At 38.7% G+C, this 21,497-nt stretch overlaps 1 protein-coding gene across 2 annotated transcripts in view; it reads right to left on the bottom strand.

Moving 5' to 3' along the window:
- Positions 1-3,521: 3,521 nt before the first annotated feature.
- LOC307120356 (uncharacterized protein) overlaps positions 3,522-21,497 on the bottom strand; it is a 62,892-nt gene continuing 44,916 nt past the window's right edge. The window contains exons 3-7 of one of the 2 annotated variants that reach the window (XM_079807367.1): positions 17,894-18,202; positions 12,200-12,520; positions 10,878-11,006; positions 9,767-9,795; positions 3,522-5,340 (exon numbers count right to left, since the gene is read on the bottom strand). In XM_079807367.1, coding sequence (XP_079663493.1) covers positions 9,785-9,795; positions 10,878-11,006; positions 12,200-12,520; positions 17,894-18,202 — 770 coding nt within the window. In that variant the 3' untranslated portion in view covers positions 3,522-5,340; positions 9,767-9,784. The remainder of the gene's footprint in view (positions 5,341-9,766; positions 9,796-10,877; positions 11,007-12,199; positions 12,521-17,893; positions 18,203-21,497) is intronic. The other variant, XM_079807366.1, reaches the window with a different exon arrangement.

The following is a 21,497-nucleotide window of genomic DNA, read 5'->3' as shown; positions in this document are numbered from 1 at the left end:
CACAACTGCTAATAACCATTGTATATGTATTTTTTTGGATAGAGGCAACACAAATGCGTAGCTAAACAAATGGAAATAAACATAAAATAACTATAAACATTATGATAGCCTATTCAAAATATGTACTTTTGTTAATATATATATATATATATATATATATATATATATATATATATATATATATATATATATATATATATATATATATATATATATATATATATATATATATATATATATATATATATATATATATATATATATATAAACAGGATACATAAGACTGTATTATATATTATAAGATTAAGACTCGGGTGCGCAAGAAAAGTAACCTGCGCATGCATTTTATCAGATGACGGTGTATTTAGTTCAATACAACACATGTGTAAGGGATGATAGTGTTGATGATTTACCTTGGATACGAGCGAGAGGGAGCCTGCGGTGTATTCGCGGTGTAGAACGCGCTCTGACGCGGACCACAACAAACGTGCCCAATGTAAAAACGCTCTGAGTCTAAAACTCAAACAGGGGCATTTCTGCCGCATATCTTGAATTTTATGGACATTCTGGCACTGAAATGGTTTGGTTAACGACATTCTAACAATACAGGTTTTGGAACAACACGAGGGTGAGTTACATTAGGTGTTTTTATTTTCTTTTAGGGGGAACTAACCCTTTATTTTATTCCCAGATTATTGAAAGTCTTTTATTTGGCCATGTACTGTATCACTCGATCTGCAGTCTCTACACGTGAAGTAAAATCATTTCAAGTTCATTTATTTATTTGAAAAGTAATGTATCTGTAATATGATCATGCATGCTCAATTTATAAAAGTAAAACTAAACCATTTATTTTACATGTTTTGTAGCCTACCTGCTCTGTTAGCAGACTCTTCGCAAAGTTAGCATAGACATCAAAACAAACATCTAATACTCTATAAGCAACACTGGACAATTGGATAAAATAATATTATTTCTCGCTATATGTGAACAAGACTGAAATTACATTATTCTGTATCTTTTCTCGGGTATGCCTATCTCTGTCATATTCGCACATGAACGGTTCTTTCATTGCGTTGGTCATAATTTATCTTTGGCTGCATCTTCCTAATTCGGAATATGATCAAAGATTACATATGTGGACGTGTTCGGAGAAATTAGCCATTGAAAAAATATATTTTAACTACCAGTAAATGAACGAAATGACTGAATGGAATTCAAAGTCGTCAAGTCAGTAAAATTAATCTCCAGTAGCTATCACTGCTGCGTAAGGGTGCAGTTACATTCAACACAACGTGTATAAAGAGAGCTTATTTTATCTATAATCAAGAGCGTAGCAACCGCTATAGCCCGCGTTTTACAACTATTTGAGCGAATGCAGACTGAGTGACGAATCATTCATAAACAGACATCACTTGCGCGCCACAGCGCGCAGCCTCCTCATTGCTTCTCTGCATTGGTTATTGGTTATGACACAATAAAGTGCTCTTTTCATCACACACCGCCACAGCAAAAAACGCACATTGCAACCAGTTTCAGAACATTGTTTGGTGCGATGTGATTCCAAATTTACGGGGGCCAGAGGGGGGGCCAGGCTTGTTGACACGGGGGCACCGGCCCCCCTGGCCACCCCCCTAGAACCGCCACTGGGTATCCTAAATATGATTTTGTATGTATTACGTATTTACTTGCAAGAATGTGGCCCCTCCTCCTTCAGCTCACGCCAAAAAGCAAACGCTGGCCCAATGTTGATCCTCGTCCTGCCTTTAATCCGATCACTTTCTCGTTTTCTCTTTTTGCTTTCCTCAGACAAAACCTTTGCTTTCTTATTTTTCTGTGCTGCTTCGGCCATGACTATAACATTCGGCAAACAAATGATTTGCGAGCGATTTTTTTCACGCACGTCCGAATTTAAGGAAGTGGGGATGGTGGTGGAAGTGACGTATATGCCGTAAAGCAGTCTAATTTTGTAGTTCTTTTTGTTCTCGGGTTACTACCCGAAACCCGAAGTTTAAAAGTACGATTAAAAACGATACAGACCCCGTCAGGCTATGGCAGACGCAGAGCTGCAAACTTTTCAAAATAACTTAGAGTGAGATTTGGTGGAGCCAACCAAAATTTTGCCACGAACAAAGCAAAAATTGCAACAAAAAATTAAATAAATAAATAATAATAATAATAATATATATATATATATATATATATATATATATATATATATATATATATATATATATATATATATATATATATATATAGATAAATAGATAAGGTTGATAATTAATTATTTCTATTAAGACAAAATGCATCTATATGACGCTTTGTATACAGTATCCTATAGACACACACACACACACACACACACACACACACACACACACACACACACACACACACAATTTTAAAGCACTATGTAGAGGCATGGTTTTGTCTAAATAGAACAAATTGATTATACATCAACCTACAGCATACATTTACAGGGAAGAAAAAGGAAAATAACTGTCTGTCCTGTCTGTTGCTCTTCTGTCTGTTGTGTGGTTCTTTTTTGCTGTGGCTGATCTAAAAAAACAGTGTTGTAGTAAAAACTACTTTGAGTAGTTAAGTTATATTCAAGCTATCCTTTTGAAAATAGCTACACTACAAGTTACTATCAAAAAGTAGCTGGCTACATTGAAACCATGTTTCTTTTTCTTCTTCTTTTTTTACAATGAGATTGTTACAAATAACTGAATAATTGTTAATGAAGAATGTTATAATATTTGGGGTGCAAGCTTCATAATGCAATGTAATTATGATTTCAAAGAGTATAGGGTGAATTCAGGGTTATTGGTACACTTTTCCCCAGTCATTTCAATGGAAAAAACTGTCAGAATCATTACACACAATACTCAAATATAGCCTATATCTCAAACTGGCTGCCCAAGTGCAAAATGGCTACAAATTTAACATCAGTGCAAGAACAAAATGTATGCAAATCAACTTTGCGATGCTGTTTGCGAACGTTCGTTGGAACTATGGTTTCGGGAAACACAACTCGTTTAACTATGCTTATAATGACGGAACTTTTGACCATAGTTAGCGAAGGACGCTTTCGGGAAACGCACCTCTGAGCGTCACAGCGCTCAACTTCGCTCATTACAGGCTCGTTCTCGTCAGAACCCAAAACAGTATGTAACTTTAGGTCGCGCAACACCGTATTTATTTGCCCATTTATCTTGAACCCCCTCACCGAAAGCATGATCGGCTCAACATGTAGATATAGATATATAGATAAACTCATCTTTCAGGCATTTGACAGACCGGGTTGGCACTTCAGCGTGAGAAATCGGGGGTGTGGCGTGTGAGCGTGTGAAACCAATCAAATGCGTGTGTCTCACGGCCAATGCGTGAGAGTTGGCAGCTCTGCAGACGTGTCATTCAACCTATTGTAAGTCGATGTATCATCACAAGAGTTTTGAAAATATATTATGAAGGTTGAAAAGTTACCTAGTGCTGCTTTAAACAAAAACCATGCAACAATTATGGCAAAACAAGCTTTTATTTTCATAATCCACAATGTGAACAGAAATAACTGTGATGTGTTTAATGTTAGAATATTTATTATAAAAAAGAAAAAGCTGAATGAATGAAATGTTCAGACAGTAAATCATCTATAACTCTTGTATGAACACAGAATATCAGAGCGACGCTGAGAGCGTTTAACACTTCAGTCCTCATGAAAACATTCAGATTTATTAGGTAAAAGAGAGACAAGGCAGTCATTGAAAAATATTTAAACATAAATTGAATAAAAAATTGTGCAATGTAACTGGTAAGAGCATAAAGCAAGCCAACAAGAATAAAGCATATATATATATATACACACATATCAAGTTCAGTTTGAGAATATTTCTGCAATAATCATGCCTTCTTACAGAGTGTAATAAATGAAATCAGTTAAACTAACTTTTAAGTACACAATAATAGAGCCCTGCACGGGCCTCAAATCTCGGCCCTAGCCCGGCCCCTGTCCGACAGCTTTTCAAAATGTTCGGCTCGAGTCCGACTGAAGCCCGTTTTTTTATTTTAACCCTCCCTATTACACATTGTTGCAGCCATTAAAATAGCTAGTTCAGTTTTGTTTTTTATGTCAAAGTAGTTATATTTCGTTTTGTTTCTTTATTAAGTTAATTTAGAAAAATTTTTGAAGCATTTTTTTGTTTGTTAAATTAAAGTTTTTGTTTTTTAAAGTGACGACCAACGGCCGACAGTGAGTTAACCACGTTTGATCAATTTAGCCTCTCAAATCAACACTTGAGTTGTCTTGCTTATAATAAAATCCATAGATATAAAACACTTCAAGCATCACAATGTTCATTTAAACGTTTAGCCTACTATCACCACCACAGTAAAAAGGCATTTCTGACAAGCTGAGGCAGACTGATGCTGCAAACGAAAGGGGCTACACAATCTAAACAAATAAAAAAAACATGCAGGTTGTCTTACCTTACACCTCTCCGCGAAATTAATATAAATCCTATCTTCAATTCCCGACCTGCGCTATATGCACATTTAACAGAGTTCACGTCAACGAAAGCAACAGATATGAGCTGCATTTATCCATCAGCTCATTTCAAGATCAAAGACCGCAATATGAGAACGAGCGACCTGAGCTCTGGTAAGAGCATTTCGTCTCATTAGTTTTAATGAAGATGATTGTGTTTTTGAGCATCTAAGATTTAGCCTATTTTCAGTTTCACTTGCAACAGTTTGCGTGTTGGCTTGCTTTACTCATTTGAGGCTATACGAGTTGCATAGCGCCGTATGCTACTCAAAACACTGTGCGAGCCAGTCTAGACAGTCACGGTATAATGGTCTCATGTTGTTTCCACCAGTGCAGCACATCTCATTGTTCCTTTTAATTAATTAATGTCTAAAATATAAAACGAAGGAGCTAGAAGCCTAAAAAAGACCCAAAGCCCGGCCGCGTTTGAGGTATGGCCCGAAGCCTGGCCCTAGGGGTATAAAAAAGTCGGGGCCCATCGCGCTCGGGCAGAAATGCAGGGCTCTACACAATATGATCATCATCAGTGAGGATGATAGCGTTAAACTACATAATGAACGGAAAGCATGTTTCTCTGTTTATGCCAAATAAAACCCCAAAGTCTTCACTTATTGGCTGCACATCTCAAAAGTACACATGGTTTAGACTTCAAACACTGTTAATGTGTATATTGTTACAATGATTATAAATGACTATTACGGCAGGTTACTTATTCAATGGATCATTTGGCCCTTTCTCTTCACCAGCAGAATCATCTGTCATCTGTTTCTTGTCTTCAGAAATGTGCTACAGAATACCTGTGAGAAAACACAGAAAGAATCAAAGAAGAAAATCTGAATATGCAGCATTGTTTTTCCAATTATACTTTTTTCTTGGGTATTAATGGTGTTTAATAAATATACTAATGAAGCCTTAGTAACATAAACATTAACAGAGCCAAGGCTCCTGCTGAAACAATTAAACAATTTTTGTCAACTTAATTTTCTTTTTATTTATCTAATTATTAACCCTCATCCTTCCCTTGGGTCATTTCTTTTTCAATAAAAAATTGAGTGTTCATCGGAGTGGTCCTGGATTTTTGTTGCACTTGAACCACGAATACACACACACACACAAAAATAAAGACTGGATTCGAGGAGTTTTGTGGTTGAAATTTAAAAAAGTAACAAATCCTTCTTCCCTCACGAATGCTTCAGTACACATACAAAAATGCTCAAAATTCAAACAAAAAAATGCTAAAACTACCAAAAAATGATTGTATTATGTCTACATGTGTATCTGAACGCATACTGAAAGAAAAACTGACTTTAGGACCCAGCGGAACAGCTAATTTTCTCATTATAGAGTAATAAGGTCATCTAGTGGCAAGAATCATGAAATATCATGTTATACTATCTTTTTTCTACAAGAGGTCGACAAAGACACCCAATGCAAGATATTTTGAGCTAAATTAAAAAGGTTATGCATGTAGCCCCCCGGCCTGCGAAGGGCGTTGGGGGTATAGAGATTGCTAATGTGTCGTCATCATGACGTATTCCCAGTGGTAAACGCAAAGCATTTTGGGAATCCGCGGCACAAACGGGCGCCAGACTTCTTTGCATGGAGGGAAGAACGCAGCGTTGATGCCGTCTACCTGCTGTGTAATAAACTGCAATAGTCGTTCTCACGATAGAAGTGGCATAAAGCTTAAGAACTGGATATACAAATATAAGTAAACACTTTGCAGTTTGAATGATGTCCTGTATGAACAAAATGACGGAGTATATTTTTATGTGTCCACTGTTGGATTGCGCCCGCTCCCCCCTCTCTCAGGCCGGCTACACACTGTGAGCGTGGTGTTTCTGTTGTGTGTCAGCTGCGTGGCGTTTTCTGTGTCTTTGCACACCTGGGGCCCGTTTCAGAAAGGAGGTTAAGTGAAAACTCTGAGTAGGTTAACCCTGAAATAAGGGAAACTCTGGGTTTTCTGTTTCAGAATGGGAGGTATGTCAAACCCGAGAAAGCAGGGTAAGCCAAGCCCGTTTCTGAAAGAGAGGTAACTTATACTCAGAGTCAGTTACCAGGGTCACTTACTCTGTGAACCTAACCTGGTCAGAAGCAGGTTTTCTTTGGTAAACCCAGAGTTTCTTTCGTTCTCCTCCCCCTTTTCAAAGCACCAGCAGTGTTTAAATACTTTATTCATTCATTCAAACGCCACAAATGCTTTTCTTACTGAGTATTTTGGTCATATTTCAAGTATAAATATAAAAAAAATTATAAATTTACTAAAGTAAGCAAAGTTTACTTAAAACAAATTACATTTTCTGCCACTTGACAAAAATACAAAGTAAGAAAAGCATTCTTTGCAGGAACATTCATTGCTCATATTTTCATCATGAGGACACTGTCAAACTGACAAAAATGGCATGTCCTTTTATACAGGATCCTGACGTTCACTTGATAATCCTCTAGAAGTATCCTAATAATTCGAATTTCCTTTAGGATTTCCAGTGGTTGGACGCATTTATGACACTCATATACCCATCATCACACTTTCTGAAAACGGATTATTGTATGGAATGGAAGGATGCTGCCAGATGGTAGTACAAGATATATGGCATAACCACCACCACAGCTGTTAAATACATTTATTTACATTTTTAGTCATCTTTATTTCCTACAAATACTTTATTCTTTTTCCTGTTGGGTGTTAATATTCTTCCTCCATCTCGTCTTCATCTGTCAGTGGTGCTGGTGTTTGGCTGGCCTGAGTAGAAGTCAATAATGTCATTACCCTGATTAATAAATGTAACCGGTGGGATCAGAGAACATTTCATTATGTGAAAAGAGCATAGACCCTTTTCACATTTCTGGGTTTCCGAAGCTGAAGTCGTCATAGTTGGGTTAACTCTTATAGCGGTGAATGAGAGAATACATTAAATATATATTTCTGTGTCTCCATTTGCTCAAATAGCAAAAGAAAAACTCCACAATAGTGATTTCACAACTTTCAAAAAGATGGAAAAATTAAAGTGAGATTGATAACTCCAGTGAAAAGAGAGAAAGAACGAACCATACATCACGGTTGTTTAAACCAATAAGCATTAAGCTGTGTCGTCAGGAAGTCGTTTCCCATCACGCTTTTGCTCGGCGCAGTCAGTTGAGAGCAGCTGCGCTCAACTGCAGAATCCGACACATCCGCCTTTCGCTCGCGAGAGTTTTTTGACATACGTCGGCATGACATCAGAGCAAGGCGGACCGCCCTCGGACACTTTTCTAACCGGAATGCATCTCGCGCTGATCACCGGTGATCGGTTCTGCGCAGATTTCGCTCATCTCAAACAAGCCTCATGTAAACGGGCCAAACGTACCCATAATTCTTTGCATTCTGATGACGTTGCCGTGCCAGTTGGTCACATGTCTTAGCGATCTCTATTGTGGCGAGCAGCGAGGCCGAGGGACCGTGAGGGCGGGTCGAGGCGGCGTTCATCAGAGAGGATGAGCGCCAGCTGCGAGCCGCAGCGATCTCGGCCCTTGCGGAGGAGTGAGGGAGTATAAAGAAGGAGCGACGACAGTGAGGGACGAGAGAGGACCAGGCCTGGATTTTATGTTGAGTTTTATTTATGTTTTATGTTCCGCTGCAGTCGTCCGCGAGGGGCTGCAGCTGTTTATTTTCATTTTGTGTTTGTGTAGGCGGCAGTCGACCGCGAGGGGCTGTCGCCGCCATTTTGTTTTGTGTTTTATTTATTAAAGTTTTGTTGAACGTTCGCCGGTTCCCGCCTCCTTCTTCCCGTACAAACAAACTTTACTACAGTAATCATTAACATTTTCATAAGTAACTGTAATTGAATTACATATTTTTTCTCAGAAACTGTAACTGATTACAGTAACATTTATTTTGCAATAAAATTACATGTAACTTACTCCCCTCCAAAGTTTTTCAGACAGTGAAGAATTCACTCGCAAAGGAAAGTTCATAATAAATATTCCATCCATCCATCCATCTTCTACCGCTTTATCCAGGGCCGGGTCGCGGGGGCAGCAATCTAAGCAGAGATGCCCAGACTTCCCTCTCCCTAGACACTTCCTCTAGCTCTTCCGGGGGGACACCGAGGCGTTCCAAGGCCAGCCGGGAGACATAGTCCCTCCAGCGTGTCCTTGGTCTTCCCCGGGGCCTCCTCCCGGTTGGACATGCCCGAAACACCTTCCCGGGAAGGCGTTCAGGAGGCATCCGGAACAGATGCCCGAGCCACCTCAGCTGTCCCCTCTCGATGTGGAGGAGCAGTGGCTCTACTCTGAGTTCCTCCCGAGTGACTGAGCTTCTCACCCTATCTCTAAGGGAGCGCCCAGCCACCCTGCGGAGAAAACTCATTTCGGCCGCCTGTATCCGGGATCTTGTCCTTTCGGTCATGACCCAAAGCTCATGACCATAGGTGAGAGTAGGAACGTAGATTGACCGGTAAATCGAGAGCTTCGCCTTACGGCTTAGCTCTTTCTTCACCACGACAGACCGGTACATCGACCCCATTACTGCAGAAGCTGCACCGATCCGTCTGTCAATCTCCCGTTCCATCCTCCCCTCACTCGTGAACAAGACCCCTAGATACTTGAACTCCTCCACTTGGGGCAGGAACTCTCCACCAACCTGAAGTGGGCAAGCCACCCTTTTCCGACTGAGGACCATGGCCTCGGATTTGGAGGTGCTGATCCCCATCCCAGCCGCTTCACACTCGGCTGCAAACCGTCCCAGTGCATGCTGAAGGTCCTGGTTAGAAGGGGCCAACACGACAACGTCATCCGCAAAGAGCAGAGACGAAACCGTGTGGTCCCCAAACCTGACCCCCTCCGGCCCTTGGCTGCGCCTAGAAATTCTGTCCATAAAAATTATGAACAGAACCGGCGACAAAGGGCAGCCCTGCCGGAGTCCAACATGCACCGGGAACAAGTCTGACTTACTGCCGGCAATGCGGACCAAACTCCTGCTTCGGTCATACAGGGACCGGACAGCCCTCTAATAAATATTCATATACAATAATTAAATGAAACAATAGTATTTCGTTTTAGTATTATAGTAGTATTTGTAAGGCTTCTCTGTAAAGATTAGTCTGACAGAAACAATAAGACATATATATTAGAGATCAAGACAAGGTTTTCTCAGTCTTTATATTTGTTTTAATGCTGTTTTTGTGATTGGGTTAATAATGTAATGTTGTCAGAATGAACAAGAGGAATGAATCCATATCTCACATTTTTTGTCCAGTAGCTTTACCACGGCGCTGGAAGCAAACACAGATTTTCTTTTAATGTAAATCTTTCATTATCGCAGGCAGACAAGATCCCACTGAGATAATAAGAACCACCTGACGGACATGTAAAGTGACCTATCAGTTTTTGTTGTTATATGTGCCATTTAGAGGCAGTTTTAACTTAAATAGAAAAAACGCTGACAAAAAGTAGAATATTCAGTTGCTTGTGGATATTTCGTCTTCAATGTGCTTCTAACAAACTCATATTTAATGTCATTACATTTGAATATAAAATCCAATAATTATTCGCTGTATCAGTTTGGTACCTTGTAAACATATGGACTGATAAAAACACCCGTCTGTGCAAGAATGGACTTTAGTTTTTACTTTTCTTGAAGTTTTCTAGTTTAATAACAATGATTGTTTTCCTTATATATCTTAATATGATTATTTGTTTAATTCTGATGAATGTATGTGACATTGTGTGTGTGATGTGATTCTTGGCTGTTATGACACTCAGCATGTTTCACTTAAGAAGCATTAAAAATGTGCAGTCTCTGTATTCCGGGGAATGACCCCTCACTCCCACTGCATTATAATTACCAGCGGCAGCGAGCAGGATATGATGTCACGCCCTAGGGCTTCCTTTTTTAATAAATAAAAATATAAATTGATAATGTAGAAATACAAATAATGATAAATTGATAATGTAGAAATATATTCTCTTTAATGCATCAACACAGGGGTAAACTGTGCTCAAAGTCAATTCACATGGACTTTAATATTTGTAAAGGTGTTTCTTTGGAATGGTATTTGATGTCTGAAAAAAGTCAAACCCACGCACACACACACACACAAAATTCTGAAATCAAACACTGGTATTAATCTGTCCTGTCTGTTCTTAGAGTTCAGATATCAGATAAAGTAAAATAGCAGGATCTTCCTCAGCCAAAGCATCTATTAATTTCAATCAATCCATCAGTCTGGAGTATTTTTACAATTAGACTCTTTTATAATAAAACAAAGATTACAACAATAATCACATACTGTAATTGTAGTAATAAAAGAAACAAATAATTTAATTGCACTCCTTTTAAATTCATGTTACTTACTCCTGTTGGAGGGCCTGGATATATAACCCTTCTTGATCCTCACAATGACTGCAATCAGGACCAGGACCAGGTTCAGGACCAGGCTCAACGCAAATGCAATCATTTTCCAGTCTATAGACACTGTAATAGCTAAAGAAAGACATTAATTAGTGAAACTGCTTCTGCCATTCTGACCTCAGCACTGTGTTTTTCCACACAAGATTTCTGGATCTATGAAGATTGTGTGGATGTATGAAGTCACTTCATTTCTTCACAGGTGAAGAAAATCACATTAAATATCAACATGTTACACTAACCACAAACAAAGTCACACAAAATATTCATAATTTCAACACTAAATCCATTGCTTTAGCATTTCACACTGTAAGCTGATTTCTGTCAAATGTTTTGATTGTAAAGCATGTTTGGGCATCTTTGTTTTTAGTGGAAAAAGTCTTGTTTTTGAACAAACTGGTCCTCCCGTCTGTATATTATATATATATATATATATACACACACTAAAAGTCAGTATTCTGTTTCTCTCAAATATACCTGAATTTAAGCTAATCATAAATGTGACTTGAATGTTAATTTAGTTGAGCAGCTGTATTCAGGGCCAGGGGACATGAAACTGAACAGATCATAACTAATAATCTACTTTCCTGTACATTGAAAGCAAGCAGCATGGAAAAACTAGACCCTAAGCTAACTTAATCATGTTATGACATGTAAATGAAGGTCAAAAGAATTAAAACGTTCCCTTTGCATCTTGAACACAGGTGACTGTACACTTATAACATGTTAAATATATATGAATTTTGGAATCAAAAATATAGAAATTTTATTGGGTTACTTGATTTAAACTGAACAAAAATGTATTTTTTTTTTTTTTAAATGACATTGACACAAAGTCATAATGGTCTACAGGATTTCTCTCAGTAATGTCATTTCCTACTGTATTATTTTCTTAACGACAAAATGACTTCCTGCCATGAGGGATGAAGGGTGCAGGGGTCAAAACTATGCTCAATAGGAAAATAAAAATATCTGACCATATTTGTAAATCACTATTAATTTACTTCTTAAACTATAGTATATAAGCAGCCTCACACTCGCCATCATGCTGCTGTTCAGTTATGTGATCATCTGCTGCCCAATCACTCTCATGATGATATTCAGAACAACAAAATGTCTGTGATATTGAGAAAGTACAATTCTGTAAGACTGTTGTTGAACACATTATAGTAATATTTGCTGGTGGAACTTTAAATCTCAGCTTAATTCAGTTTAATTAATAAAACAAAAAAAAATTAAATACTATTCAATAATAAATGTTTCCTCACCAGAGACAGTAACAATGAATGCCATACTTGAGATCCCAGTGTTGTGGTCGATCTTTAGTTGATAAAGTCCAGTGTGTTTGGTTCTCATGTTGTTGATGGTCAGAGATCCAGTCTGATGATTCAGCTGCAGTCTGCCTCCGAATATCTCGGTGAGATGGGGGTATGAGATCTCAGTTCCATTAGTTTCTGCAATGACTGAACCTGACGCTCCAAACCTCCACAGTATCAGATTAATTCCCTGTATTTGAGTGAGATCAGGGTTTAGAGTGACAGAATCTCCCTCCATCACTGTCACTGTCTTCACTACATCTGCATCAAACACTGCAGAACAAACAGAAACAGTTTCTCAGAGATTAAACTAGTCTGTTGTGATAGCAGTTAAGGTTTATCAGCTTGTTTTTTTTGAGAGTCATCATCAGTCTCTGGCTCAAATTAATATGTAAAACTGACGCCATAGTTGGCATTGTTACAGGGTCATTCCATTCCAAATCAACAAAATTTCATAAACTTCTCAATTCAGATTTCTTGGTTTTATTCAGATTTATTTATTTATTTTCTGAAGAAATAAATAGTGATGAAAGCACTCGTTGCAGTGTTTAAACACGTTGCAGTAACTTTTTTTAACGTGCTTTTCCAGGTGTAACGAGTGGCCCTGATGAATTGCAGGCAACGGAGACCAGCGTGTTTTCCCCCGCGGTCACCAGTACGTTAACCCCGTGTCTCCTGCCGAAACACACACACACGCAGCGAGACAGGACAGACATGTGACATATCTCATGTTTAACCACTATCTACATACAGTTCATGAGTTTGTGTGCCCATATAATCTTAGTGAAAGTGGTAAACAGATGTGGCTTGCTGTCTGCTATAGAGGGGCTCAGCGAGGATATTCTACCCGAGCTCCGATTGCCCCCCCTATAACAGTCAAAATTGTACAAAAGGAGGAGCAGGGGAGGAGGAGGGATGCTGTAGGAACTAAAAATGTGAAGAGGTAAGCTGCTGGTTTTATACCTTGGTATTAATTGGAAGATTAGATGGGCGTACTCCTCCCGAAATTACGTTTAATAACTTCACTAAGAGCCAGTAAGCTGTTCTCTGCAGGTACATGAATGCTGAACGGCCGCTGATTCTGACGAAAGCAATTTTAAATATTTTAAACAAATTGTAAAATAGGCACTATGTTAATAAATGAGTCACATATTTGAGTTCTAAATAACTACATTCTCTCCTAAAAAAAACTCTTAAAACTAAATTTCATGACACAATAACAGTAGTATTTGTAAAAAATATTGTGGATTTGCTCCAGTAAACCGGTAACTTATTTAGTAGCCAGATGAGTGAAAAAGTTAATTTCAAACCCTGGTTACACCACAACTAACGATTCATTCAGGACAGACAAATAATTAATTCGTGGATGAGGGAATGTCCAAAATCATTGGACTTTTATCATGCCTTCATGCGCTATCGGAATTATCGCAAATACGAGCACCCCTCGGGGTAGATGCACTGGCCCACTCGTGGCCCAGAGTGCTGCTGTATGCCTTTCCTCCCCTGTGCCTGATAATTCCCAATCTGGCCAGGGTGAGAGAGGGGGGTCTGTCTCTCATTCTGATAGCGCCCAGGTGGCCCAAAGGAGTGGGTGCCTCCCCCTCTGCACAGATTTATTGTCTCAGGCGAACAGGGAGATTTATCACCCACACCCGGACAGGGTAGCTTGTGAGAGGCCCGTGAGAGGACGAACATAAACGCATTAGGGCTTCTCCCGCGCGGGTCGTGGCTAGTATACAGAATGCCATGAAGGGCCGTTTCTACACGGTCCTTATATGGCTGTAAGTGGCAAGTGTTTGGTGAGTGGTGTGATGGGTAGGGTCTCACTTCATATCAGTGCTCAGTTTCTGATATTTTGTGTTTCCTCAATACCTTATGGATACGGGCAGGTCCTTTCCCACTATTAAGGTCTATCTGGCAGCTATTTATGCTGGTCATGTGAACTTTGAGGGCTCAACGGTTGGGCAGCATCCGCTAATCCACGGATTTATGAAGGATGCCCGTCGCTTGTTGCCAGTCATTAGGAGAACGATCCCTGAATGGGACCTCTCCATGGTGCTGGAAGCTCTGTCTCAATTCCCTTTTGAGCCTCTGGGGAATATTTCCCTAAAGTTGCTGTCCTTCCAGACAGCCTTGCACTTGGCCTTGGCATCAGCCAAACATGTGAATGAGTTACATCCACTCTCGGTTCACCCCTTGTGCATTATATTCTCTCTGGGTGGAGATAAGGTTTTCCTTAAACCTAATCCAGCCTTCATGCCGAAATGTTTCCCTGCGTTCACATCAGAGGTGTTGGAGCTGTCCGCTTTTCACCCTCCACCTCTTTTCCTCTGCGGAGAATCAAGGGTTAAATGCCCTGTGTCCGGTCCGTTACAGTGCGTTCCAGAAGAGTGACCAACTCTTTGTTTCATGGGCTCTTCCCCACAAAGGCAATCCCCTGTCTAAGCAACGCTTTTCCCATTGGCTTGTGGGCGCTATCATTTTTGGCTTACGAACCAAAGGGAGTGCAACTCTCAGGGGACATCAGAGCTCATTCCACGAGGGGCTTGGCCCGCCTCTTGGGCTCTGTTCAGAGGAGTATTACTGCAGGTTATCTGCTCTTCTGCCACACACAACACATGTCCTGCTTTCACAGCGCAGTTACGTGTGTGCGTCGGTGTGGCGGGTTCATGATTATGAGACGTGTCAAGCACCGCCCCTTGGGGTGTCTGTCTTTTTCTGGCTAACAGGACCTCACTGTGAGTGTATTGGGCAATCGGTTTTAAAGACAGAAGGGAGTGACATCTCCAACCACCCAAACACAACAATGGGGGTGTTGTTGTGTTTGGTAAGGATCACTGAACACAATTGGCGGGACGCCTGGCGCTCTTTTATTGATCACCTTTTTTTTGTATCATATGTTTGAGTAATTATCATAAATTAGGTATCATTCGAAACCTTACAAACTCAAAATTCATCCTGTGAAAACCGTTTTGAAATCGGATGTTGCGTTACCATGGAAACTCAGAAACATGGTACTCTAAATTCTTCTAGCGGGCTCCTCCCCCTAGTGGGCGGTGTCATATTTCATATTACAAAATGTATTTTAACCACTTTATAATCAAAGTCTTTTCTAATCTTGACAAAAGACATATCATCGGAAAGGTCTGGTGACTGGTATTTGGTAACTGTTTTGTTATGGAAGTGATATATGGACAGAAATTTACAGGAAAATGCATTTAAAAAAGTACCAATGAAATGTGGATAACACCTGGTGGCTATTTTTGGTATAGCGCCTAAACAAAATCTCATGGGAATTTCAATTTTTGTGATATCAACTTCAAATTTGGAACACAACTTGGTTAGACATATGGCTTTGATTTTATAGCAATTTTATAGTAAAACATTTTTGTAAAATATATATATTTTATATAAAATAAAAATATTTAGTACAGTATTTTTCATTTACAGTAAATTTAAACTTCCATAACTTTTTCATACTTTCATATTTTGAATTGCTTTCACTTCAGAAATAATCTGCTGAGTGTCTTCTTTAAAACAAGACCAGACTTAAATTTCCATTTATTCATTTGTGTGTGTGTGTGTGTGTGTGTGTGTGTGTGGACTGGTAATCATCACGTTATGGGGACCAAATGTCCCCACAAAGATAGCAATATCCGAAATCCTCATCCTTGTGGGGACATTTTTAGGTCCCCATGAGGAAAACATCTTATAAATCAGACTAAGTGATGTTTTTTGAAAATGTAAAATTGCAGAATGTCTCCTGTGAGGGTTAGGTTTAGGGGCAGGGTCAGTGTAGGGGGATAGAATATACGGTATGTACGGTATAAAAACCATTACGCCTATGGAAAGTCCCCATAAAAGATGCAAACACTACATGTGTGTGTGTGTGTGTGTGTGTGTGTGTGTGTGTGTGTGTGTGTGTGTGTGTGTGTGTGTGTGTGTGTGTGTGTGTGTGTGAGAGAGAGAGAGTGAGAGAGAGAGAGAGAGAGAGAGAGAGAGAGAGAGAGAGAGAGAGAGAGAGCATCGTATAACATCAACGATGCATTACACTTTAATTTATTTTGTGCTAATAAAATTATTAAGCCTATTTGGAGAGAGAGATGTTTAATATGACAAAATGTCAGTCATCGTGTGATAACGAAACAATAACTAGGCCTAGGCTAGACTACTTGATTCTGAGCAGGTGTTGTCAGTGAAGAGGCTGTAAAACTGTTGGCTAATTTACAGATACTTATGAAAAACTGACGCCGATTTTCTGGGAAACATTCTCTAACAGCAGTCAAATTGTCATTGTTTGTGTCAAACAAGTTGTGAATTCGTTGTAACATTAAAACAGGAGATCATGATTTAAGGCCAATTTATACTTCTGCGTCGAGTGCACGCAGAGGGTACGGCGTACCCTACGCATAGACGCGTTGGATACGCCGTACCCTACGCCATAGCCTGACGCGCACCTCTCCAAAAATGTAACAACGCGTCAATTCTACGCGGACCGCAAGCGCTGTGATTGGTCTGCCAGAACCCTTCCCTCAGGTCAATAAATAAATAAAAAATCTGCGATAGGAGTGTGTGTGTGTGTGTGTGTGTGTGTGTGTGTCCAGAAATTGGATGATAGTTCCTTATGTCTGCTATAACACAATATTTTGCAGTCCAGCGATTCTTTATGGTAGTAAATAAATACATAGATCCACTGAGTATAGTTTATTTATTTTCTCATTAAAACCAAAGATGTTAATCAGTAATTGTATATCAAGAACAGGGACACATTAGGGTATATTTCGTGAATGAAGTCGCCGCAACAGCAATCGATTGCTCGAGCCACCGATACTGAAAACAGCGGCCACCAGCTCCGCATGATTTCACAAACACATTCCAGCGCCAGATCGCCTTATTTAACTTTACTAATCAACTAGAGATGCTTAATTTGTATTAGATACAACAACTCAAGCTGCAAGAAAAGCCGCTCTCTCACTGCTGCTGATACTCCGACATGAATGTACACATTCTACACAACAAGCTGCTTCTTCTTCGGCTGTTCTCTTGATTACACCAACATGCCCGAGGACACTGTCTACTAGCGTCTGCATGTGTAATTGCACATTGACGCAGACAACAGTGCAGAAGTATAAATGCTCAAGACGGCGTCGGCTACGCGCGTAGCCTACGGCGTACACTCGACGCAGAAGTATAAATTGGCCTTTACTCTGTGCTGTGATGCTCGGAGCTCCAGTGGTTTGGGAGAACGAGGATATGCTTTTTTTTTTCATTGGTTGTTGCATTAAATCTTACCCAGAAACAATAATGCGGTTTTCTGATTGGCTATTGTGTAGCCTCTTTCTTTTTTTTGATTAGCTGATAAGTTGATTCCCTCCCAGTTCCATAGAGTGAGCGGCCCGGCCAGATACATTTTGGGCGCTGCGGCATATTAAATATATGATAAATAGTTTTTCTGCGTGAGAAATACAATGTGGGGCGGGAGTGCGTGACAAAAGACCGAAATGAGTGACTGTCACGCTCAATGCGTGACACTTGAGAGCCCTGATTATTAATGTATATACATTGAAAACATTTCAAGTGAAAGTGATAATTCTCAGAGCACAGATGTAAATAAGATATTGATACTGAAAGATTTGATCTACTCACCACTGACAGTAACACTGATGCTCCTCTGTAAGGAGTGTGAGCTGCTGCTCATGTTCAGATGATAAACTCCAGAGTCTGTGGATCTGGAGCCACGGATGGTGAGAGCTCCAGAGTGCCGATCCAGCTGCAGTCTGCCTTTGAATCTCTCATCACTGGTGTCATGTGAGAAGAACTGATCGCCACTTTTATTGATTCCAGCAATGAGATGGTCTTCAAACTTCCACAATATCAGATCATTTCCCTGTATTTCCTTAAGATCAGTGTATAAAATGATAGATTCACCTGCCATCACTGACACTGTATTTTTACCTGTCACAACAACAAAAATATATTAAGAATACATATGATTTCAGATTTTAATTTTTTTTTTTATCTCACAGTTAAGTGTTCTGTGGTTGATGTACTTACAAAGCGCAAATTATAAAACAAAGACGAAGCAGGCGACAAACACAATATACCAAGAGCAGAATAAATGAGCATAGAGTCGCAAACAAGCAGAGCCACTGATCTACCATAAACACAGGAGCAACAAATAAAGATAACTTGGTTGTCATTTAATTTTGGCCATTTACAGTAGTTAAATTATTGACCAATAATAGACCTGACAGTGAGTAAGGATCAGGAAACATCACCCTATTGCTAAGGGTTAGTTTAATTAGTGTATGTCAGCCACTCTTCTTCTGAAACCATTAAAATAATCGCAGAAGGCAACTGAATGATCCATGTTGTAAATATTTTGGTGCTCATATCTGACTGCTATGGAAGCTTGTTCCTGCCACAGAACAAAATATATAAATACATAAATCAAAAGGTAATTTTTACTTTTTGAAGGAAAAAAAGGCAATTGTGAGACATAAACCCACAAATACCTTTTTTTTTTTTTATTCCGTGACAGAAGTAAAGCTTCTGACTGTTACTGTCACTTTTTGCCAGCAGATAGGCCCCGCCCACAAAACACGTCATCTGTGTTTACAAACACCAAAATGGTCTATAGAGCCACGTTACAATATGAGAACAGTATTAATATTACATTTGTACATTAAAAGAACAATGATTTTAATGTTAATTCCAAGGATTGGCACCAGATAAACAAATGGAACTGTTTGCTCTACAAAGCTTTTTGTAACCAATCTTTTCCAAACAATTTACAGCTTGACAACATCAAACACTGAAGAAAACATTAAGAAAACTGATCAGAGGCTTCAACAGTGTATGTATTTCTTTGAGTAGACTTTTTTCAAAACGCAATGTTTTATATTTATATGATTGTGACTCACACTCTGTTTAGTGTATATATATACAGTATGAAACTCACCAAGTTAAAATAAATTGAACTGAAATTGACCACTTATAGTAGAGTACAGTGTCATTTCTATCACTTTTTTATTTATGATTGAGTTTTTATTATTATTAAACGCATGTTAATTTGGATTGTGTTCTACACATAGCATTGTACCAACTGGCATTTTAAATCCTTAGAACATGACCGTGCATAAAACAAACTAACATATTGTTGTAGATAGACATTATGGGATACAGACAAATGTAAAGGCATGAACCCTGTGTCCTAATGCTGAAGGATTCATTGAGTTTACTATACAATACAATGTAACATTTATTTACTGTGCATTTTCTCTTATAATACAATATAATCTCTATATAATCCAATGAGCAAATGTTTCTTATTTCTGTACTTCTCATCTGCCTATACATTACCTCTTGCCATAGCATATCGAATGTAATACCCATTTTACAATAACCTAACCTGCCCTCCCCAGCTTCACTGTTTGGTACTTTGGTCGTGTGTTTTTGTAAAGTTTCTCCTCCTCCAGGTGACGCTTCATGATTCAGAAAGACAAATTACATTGAGCCACATTCAAATATGAGAATGATATTAGTCTTACTATACATATACCAACAGAATAAACATTTTTTGCATACTGTAGGATTGGCACCTGATAAACAAATGGAAATCTGCCCCAGAAAATAATAAAACTTGCCCATCTTTAAAATTAAAATTATGTTTATTTAGTGTAAACTTCAGTGTTAATTTGAGCATTCAATTGTTCACTAGTGATCAAAGAGTCTAAATATGATAATTATAAAATCAAACTGAACCATCAATTTTTTTTAGAAAGTTTGAGCTACTCACCACTAATATTAATACGTAATTTCCTGAGTAAGATCATGTTGCTGGTGCTGATCTTCACTTCATAAACCCCAGACTGATTGAGTTGGATGTTTCTGATGGTGAGTTCTCCGGTTGGATTATTCAGGTTACTCCCACCGTTTAACCCATTAACTTGCGCGAGACCATCACCGGTTCTAATGTTTGTTTGTTAAAATTTACAGCATGATTTTACCATTAAAGTTTTAATTACTATTGACAAACAATACATCATTTGAAAGTTTAAAAGCTCGCACTTTGATATTTCAAATCATAATGTCACAGCGACAGCATCATTTTAATTTGTTTCAAGAGTAATAAACAAAACACGCAACATTAAAACGAGGAGTTCTGAACTGTTTTTGTCCAGTGATGACGACAGATTAATTAAATAATGTAAAAATCAGCATAGAGTTCATGATAATTATCCAGAACATAATACCAGTTCGACCTTTTAGTCCAAAGAGTGGTGATTTAAGAGGAATATCGATTGATTCTTCTTTGCTTGCAAAATATTTCTTTTGAGAGAATTAAAATTCCTGTTAAATTTTCAATAAATTATGTAGTGTAAGAGGTATTTCAGTAATACAACACTATATTATCATGTTTGCTAGAGTCTTACGAACAGATTAACCCCGCCCCCAGTGTTCTCTGTGCAACACTGATTGGTCAATCATTGAAAACGTTCTAACAGCGCCACCAGTTGTTGGGATGACCAAATATGCACAAACTGTAATATTCACAGCACACAGACAGCCAATGTAAAGTTTTGATGGAAGAAAAATATAGACAAACAAAGAGATAATTACAGAGATTTTATAGTTTGTATTCCACTATCAGCCTTGTGCGGGTGTTCAAACATACACGTTTATATTTAGGAATCGTAATGTTTGTATTCTTAACAAATGTGCATTCTGTAATTTATGTGTCACTAGCATTATCAAACAACTGCCAAAATAATGACTGTATTAAAACAAGTTTCCTGAACAATCCCTTTGTCTGACACTGACTAGAGGCGTCAAATCATATATTGTCAGAGCAGGTAAAAAATGTTATGAAGAGCTTGCTTCTTAAATGTTAAAAATTATGTCCTAAAAAGTATGCTTGTGTGTAGTATGAATACAATCTAGACATATACATCTGCCATGTTAGTATTGTCATATGACCAATATGGAAATTGTGTCACTGTTCACTGATTTGTACAAATTCTTACCCGTGGATTTATGGGATAGTAAAGTGTTCATCCATTGTGAATTTTATAATCTTGATGGAAGTATTAAGTCATCCAGGCATTATAGCTTAAGGAATATGGTTTATTTGGATATTTGATGTGATGTTTTGGACATGATATATAGTAAGGAAGTAGATTTATTTGGACACAGGGACTGTCTTGTCCCCCTGGTCGTGCAAAACTGATTGTCCCACCCGCAAATCCCT

The sequence above is a fragment of the Gobio gobio genome, assembly GCF_949357685.1.
Source record: "Gobio gobio genome assembly, chromosome: 24".
NCBI classification, from domain to species: domain Eukaryota; kingdom Metazoa; phylum Chordata; class Actinopteri; order Cypriniformes; family Gobionidae; genus Gobio; species Gobio gobio.
The sequence above is the reverse complement of the archived record's forward strand: the minus strand, read 5'-3'. Positions and strand labels throughout refer to the sequence as shown.